This window comes from Centrocercus urophasianus, unplaced genomic scaffold, assembly GCF_019232065.1.
Source record: "Centrocercus urophasianus isolate 14NV4802_14NV808 unplaced genomic scaffold, USGS_Curo_1.0 seq_17, whole genome shotgun sequence".
Lineage (NCBI taxonomy): Eukaryota > Metazoa > Chordata > Aves > Galliformes > Phasianidae > Centrocercus > Centrocercus urophasianus.
Window position 1 is genome coordinate 6523150 of NW_024884722.1, and position 12164 is coordinate 6535313.

General features: G+C 38.2%; 1 protein-coding gene across 1 annotated transcript; it reads right to left on the bottom strand.

Moving 5' to 3' along the window:
• Positions 1-1394: 1394 nt before the first annotated feature.
• On the bottom strand, positions 1395-10923 carry LOC122160322 (pancreatic triacylglycerol lipase-like). The gene is made up of 12 exons (XM_042818745.1): positions 10875-10923; positions 10436-10590; positions 10165-10290; positions 9033-9167; positions 8543-8651; positions 8129-8248; positions 7787-7906; positions 6318-6433; positions 5112-5241; positions 3822-3933; positions 2878-3045; positions 1395-1659 (listed from the first exon to the last, which is right to left on the bottom strand). Exons 1-12 carry the CDS (start codon positions 10921-10923, stop codon positions 1596-1598), a joined length of 1404 nt encoding a protein of 467 aa, XP_042674679.1. The 3' UTR covers positions 1395-1595.
• Between the last annotated feature and the right edge of the window lie 1241 nt (positions 10924-12164).

A 12164-nucleotide genomic window follows, 5' to 3' on the forward strand; every position in this document is an offset into this window, starting at 1 on the left:
GCCAGTAGGAGCTGCCGAGGGGAGGGGAGGAAGCTCTATAACGAGTGGAAGGCACAAGTAGCACCATCAGAGTGGAAAATATCTTTATATTGCTCTTGGGAGAACTTGAATGAGAAATTGTCTTAGCATATTAGTTCCCCACGCATCTATTTCTCTTTTTCTAATTCATAAATTTATTCCCTACCATCCTGCATAAAGTAAGCTCTCAGAGATTTATGTTACAGTGATTCTCAAGATAAAACTTGGTTTGTGCTGTGCTCTCAAGGTAACACAATTGAATATTGCCTTTTAATCTGAGCAGGAATCATGGGTGCAATTTACAAAGTTTTTTAAACGTGAAAGTAAGTCTGCGCATCTCCAACTAAAACTGGAAATGCTGAGGGATATTCTTTTCAGTTGGGTAAAACCAAGGAATGGTTTGTTTCTGACCTAAGGAATTTATTCCAGCTCAGGACAAGGTTATTGAGAGGTCATGCAGAAAGGAGGAGCAGAGGGCCTCAGCCTTGGGGAGCCTCAGGAGAAAATCCTTAGAAGAAAGCGACTCAAGGAATAGTGAGTCTCCAGGCTCTTGAGGCTCTGTGTTGTCCATTGAGAGTGGGGTCCTGCAGCAGGCTGAGGGACCAAAGACTGGATTACTTTGGGGCAGAACTGAATTTGTGAGCTATCTACACTTTAGCTGATAGTGTTTGTCACAGAGATGAGGATGAAGTGGCTTCCTCATTGCATTCCACATTTTATAACTTGGCTACTTTGTCGTCTGGTAGTTTTGTTTGAGGTCAAGGGCCAACATATGGCATCTTAGGATAATTTTGTGATTGTTTTGATGATAAGCATTCTAGTGAATTTTCACTAACATTTGAAATCTTATGTACAGATTTCTTAAATTAATTGTTTGGATGCTGTTGTTCAAGCTTAGTTCAGCATTAGTTCTGTAGGTTATCCACTGTGTTCACTATCCCATCTCTCACTGCTAATTAAACATTTTGTCCCCATTTTGTAAACTGCTCACCCTTCTTCCTCTGCTCACATCTTTATTGCAAACTATTTCAGGCTTAGCCTTCATTTTGGTTAACAACATCAGCTTCCTTAGTCCTCTCATCTCTCTCTTCTTACCAGCATGTCTCCTTTCACTTCTGGCACTGCCCAGAAGTCACATACCAGATTCCATTACTTGCCCCCCTTTCTTCCCCTTGTTGGAAATTATCTTGAAGCATACCGAAATCAGGAATTTTTTTTCAATAGGCATTAGCTCATTCACTCCTAAAGCTACTCTAACAATTATGTATTTTTCAGGCTTGTCTATAGAGAGATATCCATGGACACAAAACAACCACCAACTCACAAAACAAAACCCGTACCACCCCCCAAGAAATAAAAACCCTCATATATTATAATTTCCTGAATAATTATTATTTATTTTGGTTGATCGTTAGCATGCTAGAGCAAGGAAGGTTTCTTTTTGCATGTCTGCATCTAAAAGATACAATTTATAAATCAGCATGTGAAGCTTCCATTACTATAACTGTAAAGACTGCAGACTCTGGTCTTTAATGCTTGACCAGCATTTGTTGGCAGCGAGGCTTTGGGCATCCATGTTAGCAAGCAGTAAGGGTTTGCAGAACGTCCTCCCTCACTGTCTCAGAACTGCAGAAATTGAATCTGAAGAAAACGAAAACATATGAATGTCTTGAGTTCTTGAGATTTACTGAGATTATACATGGGGATTTTTTTTGCTATCTCAACCAGACTTTTCATTTGACTCAACCACGCTCCCCCAGAAGAACAGAAGAGACTCTAAGCACCTGTTTGAAGTACTACTGCAGGTGGTAGTACTGATGGACGGTATTTACTCTAGTTGGCTGTCCTCCTCCACTTCTAGTTTCTTTTCTTCTTTTTTTGTTTCCCCCTCAGTGTTTGTGCTACCATCACTACCGTCACCAGATGGATGAACACAACTCCACGTGCAAAGGCACGAGTCAATAGAAGAACAAGTGCTTATTTACAGGAATATGCTTGGTCAGCAACATGTTTTGATGAATAGAAATTACAACTGCTCTACCTCTGCTGAGAGGCAATGCTGCTGGGACGTAATTGTTTTGCTTTGCTTGAAACTATTTCTGTCTGCAATATTGTCTTTTAAGTGATTACATTTAATTGTGCATTTGCATATGGGCCTAGAACATATGCTGTACCCCTTCTTCTAGACACCCAGTCATACATGATAAAGAAAATGAGGGGTTTTGCTTTAAAAAGCCCAAACACACAAGTTACATTGGATCAGTAAAATCTACTTCTATAATCTGAGCATCCAAGCCTTGTTCCACAGAGTCTACAGAAGTATGTTTTAGCTCATATCAATTTGTATTTTGCTTTTTAAGTACAGCTTCCAAATATTTTCTGTATTCACTGAAATGTTAGAAGTATTATTGCCTCTCTGTCTTGTCTAACACAATCTCAATGACCATAGATATTAATGGAAATCTTCTAATTCCCACTGACATTGAATCAGACATCCAAATGCAAGCTCAGACATAGCCATTTCTTGCAGGCAGCAAATAGGAAGTTGGCAAGAATTATGCTGATAATCTAAGCCGGTGCTAATCTTTCTCACCCAAAGGTTTTTACAGGAAATTTACCCTTCTGAAGACTGGAACTAATTTTTCTTCAAAGTTACTTAAGGTAGAGAGTTGAAATAGTAGTGAATGGAATCATGAATGAGCAGTATCTTGAAAGGAAGGAAGTTAAAAGTGTTCCCTAGAGTCTTTTCTTTCCAATGCTTTGAGCACCTTTTCTTGTGCAAATGCATTTGTCCCTCATATAATTTTGTCATTTGCCCTCACAACTAGCTGCTGGGATTTTCACAGCGGATATACTCACACTTGTCCAGTTTCTCCAACTTGCACTTTGACACTTGAAGCTCCCAGTTTAGGCCGAGTTGGATTTATCACATTGTTGTTCCAAAGAAATTTAACCTTAGTAATTTCTCCAACGTTGCTTTCTGCATCAACAAAGGCTGTGTAAGTGTTGTCTGGTCGGAGGGTTCCCCTGTGAAAAATAGCGTATTGCATATGTGAGGCTTTCTGGCATTTAATAATTACTAGTCACATCAACTGTTTGGCTGTGGTAGCAAGGTCAGTAGAAAGCTGGTTGTAAGGCACTGTTTCGCTTGTATCATGGTAACAACATTATTCTCTATTCTCCTATGAAATTCATTCAAAAAATTGGAGTTTGTCAGAAGAAAAGGCAGATTGCCTTGTTGTGCTGCAGTCATAGTTTACTATGAAGGTGCAATTACAGGACAGTCCCCATGGAGAAGGCAGAGCTGTGTCTTGCTCCTTATATGAGTAAAGCATGTTTATATTATTTTGCAAATAAGTGAAATCTCGTATAATATAAATTGATTTATCTGATACAGGTTTTGTATTTGGTTGACCAAAAGGATTACCACAAGCTGCTGCCTGATTCTCTACCACAGGTTCTCAAACTTACAGCCCTGTGACTGAGTCAAACGTGTATGGTCTCTTGGGTCACCATGGTTCATAATCTGGCCACTGATGTCCCATCACATCAATAGAGAAAGCAATTTGAGATTGCACCAAGTTCCAACATTTTAAAATTCAAATGTTTTAAAATTCTGCATGCTTTTCCTTTTTTAAAATAAATCCAGAGTGGCTGAATTGTCTCTGCATTTACATCAAGGTGCTGTAACAGAGGCTAGAATCTGTTCTGCAAAATGAGACCCAGTTAAAAAGGAAATATTATTAGAAATGAATTAAACATTCTAGAAGAGAAGTTTATTTTCCATTGAATGTTGAACTTACTTGACAATCTGATGCTGCCTCGTGATTCCATTTTTGCCATACAGAGCAATATTTACATATCCTGTTACTTTAGAACTTCCAGAGAGTTTCACAGATACTTTGTACCTCCAAACTACACAGAAAAAATACAGTAAGTTGGATAGCACCAAGAGAGAGAAACAGTATCAAAACATCAAAAATGTCAAGTTGGATTAGATATATATTTTTTCTGTACACCATAGTTAAAAGCAAAAGAAACTATCACTGACTTGTACTTTCAGCTCAAGGCTACATCCCAGGCTGCCTGGACTGGATGGAGTTAACATAACGCTGTCATACATGGGGCTGACAGTTTTTCATTGAGTTACAACCATACACCAATGAGTCAGATCTGTCATTATTTATTATGTCTTACTATGATCAACATGAGCAATGGGCAGACATTTGTACTACTTTCTGGAAGAAAAAAAAAGAAAAGAGAAAGAAAAAAGAAACACACAAAACTAAGGAACTAATAAAAACACTAGCTGGTATTGTGATAAATAAACATAGCCCTGAGAATTTGACCCCAAATGTTGCTATGTACAGTGAAGCTGAAAAGAAAGAAGTTTTGGGAATCAAATGCTGATCCATACTGTAAAATAAGCTTAAAAAAAATATCTGATATGCTCACTCTTATGAGTGGGAACTTTCTTTTAGCCTGCAACTAACAAAAGTAGCTCTTCTCCCTCCAATTCTTCTTTACAAAGGTGAAGCAAAAGACATTTTAAGAGACATTTAGAATAACTTATGTTATAAAGGAAGTAATTTTGTCCATCCGTTTCTGAAAACAGGTTGCTCTTAACCCTGCCCATGGCAGGGGGTTTAAAACTAGATGATCTTTGAAGTCCCTCCCAACCGAAGCCATTCTGTGATTCTATGGCCTTTGACAAATGGAGTTCTGACTGCCTCCAAAGTTGGAGATTTCACATCTTCTCCAGGCCTCTCTTTCTGCCTTTAACCACTGCCATGGTCACAGACACTTTAAATATTTAATAAGATATTTCTGTGACTAATGTGCATTGCCTATCATCCTTCCTCCATGTACCTTGTAGTGTAGCCCACCAAACATCAACTTCCACTTGGCTCTACAGCCTGACATCTTTCAGACCAACTGGTGTGCACAAATATCGTTAGTTTTAGAAGAGAAGAGAGCAAAAGGCCCAAAAGACTGAAGAGCCATTTGCACTGTATCATTTGTTAAAATTAACTGTGAAATGTGAAAGAAAAAGCATTTTTACAAGGAGTAGTAGCAATGGAAACAAAACTCACGAGGAAAATCTTTGGCTTCTCCAGTATTCAGGTAAAGTTTCACAGTAGAACCTGAAATTTTCCCTTTGTATTTATCTGCATAGTGACCCATGTTTGGGCATCCGTCACTTGGGCACGGGAAGCAGCCTTCCTAGTGAAATGAAATACATGCATTAACAAAGTCATCCAGACAGCCCAGAGAAATTATTAGCGATAACGCTTATTTTTAACTGGTCATGAATCACAGCAACCGTGAGTTTCAAGGAACTTTTTATGTGACTAGAGAAAGACTGTGTAAGCTAGATTTCTGAAAGGCTCTGATTTGTCAGGACTCCATGTCTTTTCTCATGCCATCTAGCTCATTCCAGCTGCACAAGTGATATCCTTGAGTATTCTTGAAGAGGAACATGGAGAAGGAGGAGTCTCTCTCTCAGCAGCAGATGAGAAGGATTACCTCCAAACTGGTTCAAGAAAGGCTTTGTACTGAAAACAAAGCTCGTTTTGTCCTGAAAGCAGCTTTGTATCCTTGTGATAGAAACAGGTCATTGCCTTCTTCCAGAGTGATCTGAATAGCCTCTATCATCTACTCAGAATGTATGGAGATCAATTTTGTTCCTTTTATATACCTTTATATATTCCTTGCTCTGCTTTCTTCTTTCTCTGCTGCCTGCGGGATATGATGAGCCTGTTGCCTCACTGCCACATTCAGGTAGTTCAGTATCACCCATTCTGATACAGAGAAGAGTTCCCTGCCCTTGGTCCATAACTAATGTGCTTTGTCCTTGTAGCCATCTTAAGTCACCAAAGTACTTCCACCATAGACTGACCCCATCAGGGCCGTTACATATTATTATAATTCTTGTTATTTTGAAAGCTTATCTACTATAGTATGAGATCCCTCTTGCTGCTCTTTAACAGATAGACATGATGATCCTTGGTGCAGGCTCTCCTTCCTATCTGTTCCCTGTTTGATTCACCAGAGTAGGCTTGGGGAGCCACACCAGTTCCAGTAATACCTTAGGGCAGCAGTAGTGTACCAGGGCTATCCCTGGTTCGTTGTTACCTTTTCCTACTTTAGCTCATGTCACCTAAGCCACTGTAAGGTGTCTGTCACTTATCTTACATGTGCACCCATTGGGTAAAAGCTAGTGTAAATAGAGTTTCAGATGTATTGACAAGTGCACTGCTTTTGAAACGGCCCATAGTGAGGCATTGAAACATACTTACTTTAAAAGCATTGTATGAACTGCAAGCATAGCCCAGAAATCCATTAGGGTAGACAATACTGTCAGAGTAGTACTTGTAGCTGCGCAGGTGATTGCAGGCCACAAAGTCCCTAGTTCCTGTGAAAAGATGCTCTCAGGTTAGTTCTCATTTCTGTTGAAAGAGACCCATGTTGTGCTTGCTGTGCTGTTGGAATGGGTCATTCCTTCTCAGAAGCCTCATTGCTACTCTTGAAGCTGTGAACTTGAGATGTGAACCTTGCTGTTGAAATGAGTTGATGATCTGAAGAAAGTTATTGATCCAGCAGGTGCAAGGTGTGAATCTGGAATGCTTTGCAAGGACTGAACTGGCAGTCCAGGCCCTCTTCCCTCACCCAGGAAGTAAGCAGACCAGGTTTCACAATAGAAACAAGAGCTGCATAAAGCAGATCTTTTGTAGGCAATGCTGTATTACTGTAAGAAAAGAAAAACAAATGCCAACATCTAACAGTGAACTCCCTAGGACAGTGCTGATTTACTCCACCTGAGAAATTATTGTTATTTGAAGGTATTTAAAGAAGAGAAACTCTTAAAATAATGAAAACTTTCCTTTTGTTGCTGTTTTTTTTTCTTTTTTCTTTTCCTGAATTTAGGTTCAAAAGAAGAAGATATACAACACCTATTTCTTTGTGCTTTAACTCCCTATTACTGATAGCAAGTCTACTCTATGGAGGAAAAAAAAAAAAAAAAAAAAAAAGCTTCCAGCTGCTTTGAATAAAACCTAGAGAAAAAGGCCAGGTATCACAAATAAGTTGATGGGTTTCGAGAATTCAAGGTGTTTGCAGCCATGTAAATCTTGGATCATGCACTGAAAGGTTTCTAGAGGTGAATTATTTTTTTCTTTTTAAATGTTCTGTTATGTGCAGTTTAAGTTTATACTATAAAAAAATTTTAAATAGATTTTTTTAAAACAAAATCTGTAGGAAACAACAACTAAAAGCGTATTAGGGTCGCTACTTGCCAATCTTTTTAGGTGACTGAAAATAGACACAATTACACTGCTTCAGTGCAACCCAGATTTGTAATAGCTAACTAAAAAAATTATAATTAAATGCACTGCTCTACTGAAGAATTGCAGCTGAAGATCCCAAACCAGAAGTGGGAGTCTTAAAGTTCCTTTCCACCAAGAAAGATGTATGTGTTGTTACAGACCCTGCACAATTTTTAGGAAGGGTTAAGTAGTGTTTGTTTCTACTTCTAAGTACTTTAAAGGAGATTTCCGGATCAAACCCTTTGTCTTATTATTTGATCCCTGCATGACAATAATTATAGGAAAGTGGTATGTTTGAACATGCTAATTTTCACTGCTCTGGGTATTTGTCATTGATGGTGCATACATGAAAGTTAATACAAAACACCTGAGTGAAGGAATGCTAAGTCAGTACACTTTGAAGCTGATCTTCCTCTGAATTTGTACTGTAATCAACATCTTACCTTCCCAGATGCCATCAAGATCTACGATCTGTGAAACAGGATTCTTATCACAGCCTGGCATTTCCACTCCTCCGTTTGGATAAAAGTCAAGATGTCCTATTGCTTCAGCCATTCCAAGACCTGGAGTATTTAAAGCAGAGGTAAATACGTTTAACATTTGTCTTCTCTCATACGCTTCTCATACAGTTCTTCAAACTGTTGGCTTAAGTTTAAGTTCTCAGTAACTGTAATTGTACGTTTTTCTGCCTATGCACTGATCAACACACCAGAATCTTGATCATGACTCTCAAGTGCACAGAGCACAGATGATGAGGTCCTAATACAGTAAAGCTGAATGCTTACCTAAGTTGGGAATTAGGGGAGCTGTATCTGTGTGGATAACATCAACAAACTCTGCATCGGTTGTATCCAGCCTGACTTCAATTGGAGTATCTTGAAAATAAGGTTGGGCAGGGTCCAGTCCTGAAAGAAAAATGTTTGTGTCGTGTACGGAAGAAAAGATCTAGATGTGTTATATAAAATAACATTAAGATTGTATACAGTAAGTGTAGGAGTGCAGGAGAAGTTATTTTTTTTTTTAATAACACCCAATAACTGTAGCTACAGCTGCTTCTGACTGTACATTCATTATTTATAGCAATTAATTAAAGCTCATTTATAGCAATGACAGTAGAATGTTGCTGCATTACAGCATTGCTCCTGTGCTGTTCGTTAAGCAATGGTGTCTTTAGTACAGGACTCAGATCCCTTCCTTACCAGTTATTCTTCCAATCCCTGGCCTCCTCTTGCCAGCCTCTCCTGCCACGTGTGCACCAAGGCTGTGACCAATGATGTGGACATTGGCTGCAGAGTATGAATATTGATCCTGAAAAATAAATATTTAGAAAATAATTTATTACTTCAGTTTCTATCAACAACAGAGAGAGTTAAAAATGGGCTGAAAACTTTTATAGGCTCCTATAGGTTTTTGGTACATTTTTGCCAGTATAAATACTTAAATCTAAAATACAGATATTAACATCCATGGAATAACTGTTCAGCTATCTTGGAGAACTTCAGTCCTCTAAGTCGACTAACCCTTCTGTTATCACATAGTTCTCCAACTCAGAAATAAGTCTGTTGTTTCCAGCAGAACTTCCAAAAATATCACTAAGTAGAAAAAAATAATGTTGCTGGTTACATTCACATTCATGAAAGTTTCCAGATCAGCTTTATATATTTAGTTATATAATGAGGAGATTCTTACTATGAGCACGTTGATGAAATATGCAATTTCGGCGCCTACAACACGGATGTTGTTCGATGCCTGAGAGTATGTACATCTTGCCCCTTTTTTCCAGCTTACAGCAATACAGTTCACATCTTCCACTGTAAGCATTCTCTGTTTTGTAAAAACAATAAAAATAATAACAGTAATAATAAAATAGTTAAAAAAAGACATAAAAATAGTCCCACAGAAGTACAATCTGAAATGGATTCACAGTGCTTATTACAGCCAAATTCATAAATGCTGCATGAATACATTTGGGAACGTTTTAAGAATCAAAACAGCAAGTTATTAAAAGATCAGTCTATTTCTGTTAGTTGGAACAAAGTATTAACAAGTCCAATAGTCAATCCTGCATGTCCTTAAAATGATAATCAACAGAGATATTTTCCATCAAGAAGCTGTCAAATAAATTTAATTTCTTGTGAGCTAGTAAAAAAGAGAAGCAAGCAATAGGGATGCAATAAATGTGAAATACTTGATTTTAGTGGAATTTAACTATATTCCTTATAATTTTCTTTTAAGTAAATTAGGAATATATAATTTAAAGAGAATTGAAGTTGTGTGAATACTTAAATAAAAGCACTGTCCATATAGTTCATGTGCCATGAACTGCTATTTTGCTTTGTGTGCTGTATGACTAGCAGCTTTCTTTAGCAGCTGCAATGGAAATCATGTTTAGAGGATTTCAGAAGGCCACAAATTTGAATTGCAGCTCTGTTTTGGAGAAAAATGAAGAAACAACTTGAGGAACTATAGAGTTAGTGCAAAAATTGATAGAAAGCAAAGAGCTCCAGATATGAGCTGTTTTGAGCAGGAAAAAGACACTCGCTGAGCCAAATCCTGTTATCACTCACTTCACTAAAGTGAAGAATTTCATGCATTTCCCCTAAAGTTTTTCCTCAACGTACTTATTGTAAATAAGTAAAATAAACAACTTATATTTCAGTTGCTAATAATTTGAAAATGTCCCCTTTTTTCCCTTTCTTATCACTAAGAGTAGTATGAAATATAGTAATTAGAAATAGAGAAAGCAAACAATGTACAGCAATACATTTATAAATACCAACTGAGGAACTTCCTAGAGACAGGATTTCCCTGCGGTACGTACCTGGCACAGGTCTGAGGTCCAGCCTTCTTCTCCTTCATCTGTAAATCCATGAACAACAAATCTCGTCTTCCTGCTTGTTTTGAAGTTTGATCTCCGAATTGTTGCAGAGTTAACAGCAGATATCTCCTGTTGTGGATGTTAAATTATTAAAATTTTAAAACTCTTTTCTGTAAAGAGTGCATCAAAATTGTGCAGAGCTGAACTCTGTTCATTTGTACAGACATGTAAAAGTTTTGTAATTTACCATTATTTAAACCACATCAGTTCTTACCTGATGTTTATTACCATTTTCTCTTGTGTGAAGGAAGAACTGGGTGCCTATCTTATCTGGGCTCCAGGGTAATACATAAATTGGTCTCTGTGCAGTTCCAGACCATGGTCTATCATTTGTGAAACATCCCACTCTGTCATAGCAAACTTCAGCGCCTGTAGCATACAGATCAGACCAAGAATATTTGAATGAGTAAAGAGCAGACTAGTAGTCATAACATACAGACTCTTTTCTCTAGACATCTCTCGGCCTGTTGAAAATTCTCCAGTTTAAATAGTGCAAAGTCCAGCTGTTGCCTTGTCTCAGCTCTCAAAATCAACAGTTTTCACCAAGGAAGAAGCCACCCCGTTGCTCACCCGTTCTGTGTGAGTGCAGAAAAATATCTCACAAAGTCAAGCATCATAGAAAGGCTTTATAAACAATAACCCCATATACTTACCCCTGACTGTGCAGAGAAGAAGTAGCGAGAATATCCCAATTCGAAGCATCTAGAACAGCAGGAAAAAGAAGCAGCTAGGATTTGCAAACCTGCTTGATTATCAAGCCCACCTGTCTTTCTGGTGCTGATATTTCTTATGGTGAAAAGGGTCCTGACCTTTCTTTTCTGCAACCTATCCCCATGACTGCCACACAAGACATGTGAGTCAGCTTTATGTTACCTGGCTCCAGCAGAGTTCATGGTGCTGCAAAATCTGCTAGTGGCTTAGCTCAAGACCAGAATGATTTCTGTCCTGCTACTAAGTTGTATGCCTGCTAATTTAGAACTAACATAAGGACACCTATGTGTGCTACCATTCCCCTTTAAGCCATTCACCTGACAAGACAAATGAATAGCCACCAAACCTGAACTACTTACTGTGCAGCGTAGGAAGTTCATGCTGTAATGGGCAAACTTTGCATGTACTTTATACTTTGCTGTATCCTTGGAAATGTTCCTGGAAAGATAGTAAAATTTGTTTATTTCAGATTATAGTTTATATCTAAATTGGAAAATGTCTTTAGGGCTGATTTATCTCTGAAGTCCAAAACTGACGTACGTAGATTTCTTGACTTGATGTGCTGGACCCAGAATGAGACTGTTGCTCCAGGTGTAGGGCAATTCACAAGCAATAATTTATGTTGTGAAGAACTGGATTCTCTTAGCTGGGAAGGCTTTTGTTTTTAGTGTTGTGTATCTGGGATGTGAGGGTCTCCTAGGTGATAAGTTTTTAAGACTGCTTCTCTAACCCACATCAAGTGGTTGTGTGTGTGGAACGCTCCTGCCTTGTGGGTCTTTTGTGCCCACTTTCTGATATCAATTCTGCTCAGAGAAGCCTTGTTCCATCAGGAATATTTGTCTGTAGATCTTCTAATGAAAGAGTTTGATCTTCTTCTAGTGTCTCTTTTGTTTCCATGTTGAAGTTCTGGGATGTAGAACAATGGGCATCAGCCCCTGTGGATGCCTCATATTCTCCCATTATAACCCAAGTTTTGTGGAAACGTCTGTCTAAGTAATGAACTTCCAGAAACCGTGCTGCAAATATATACCGATAACATACAAAATTCACCCAGACACTGGGATCTGGCTGCTTTGTGTTTTGTAGCAGTATTACAATGGCATAAGTGGACAAAAACAAACAAGCAGAATACAGAGCAACTTTTTACCTAGCGAGTGTCCATTTTTTTTTTTTTCTTTATTCTTACATTACACATAACTTTCAAGAGCAGGTATTCGCTAATCTCTGTCTCA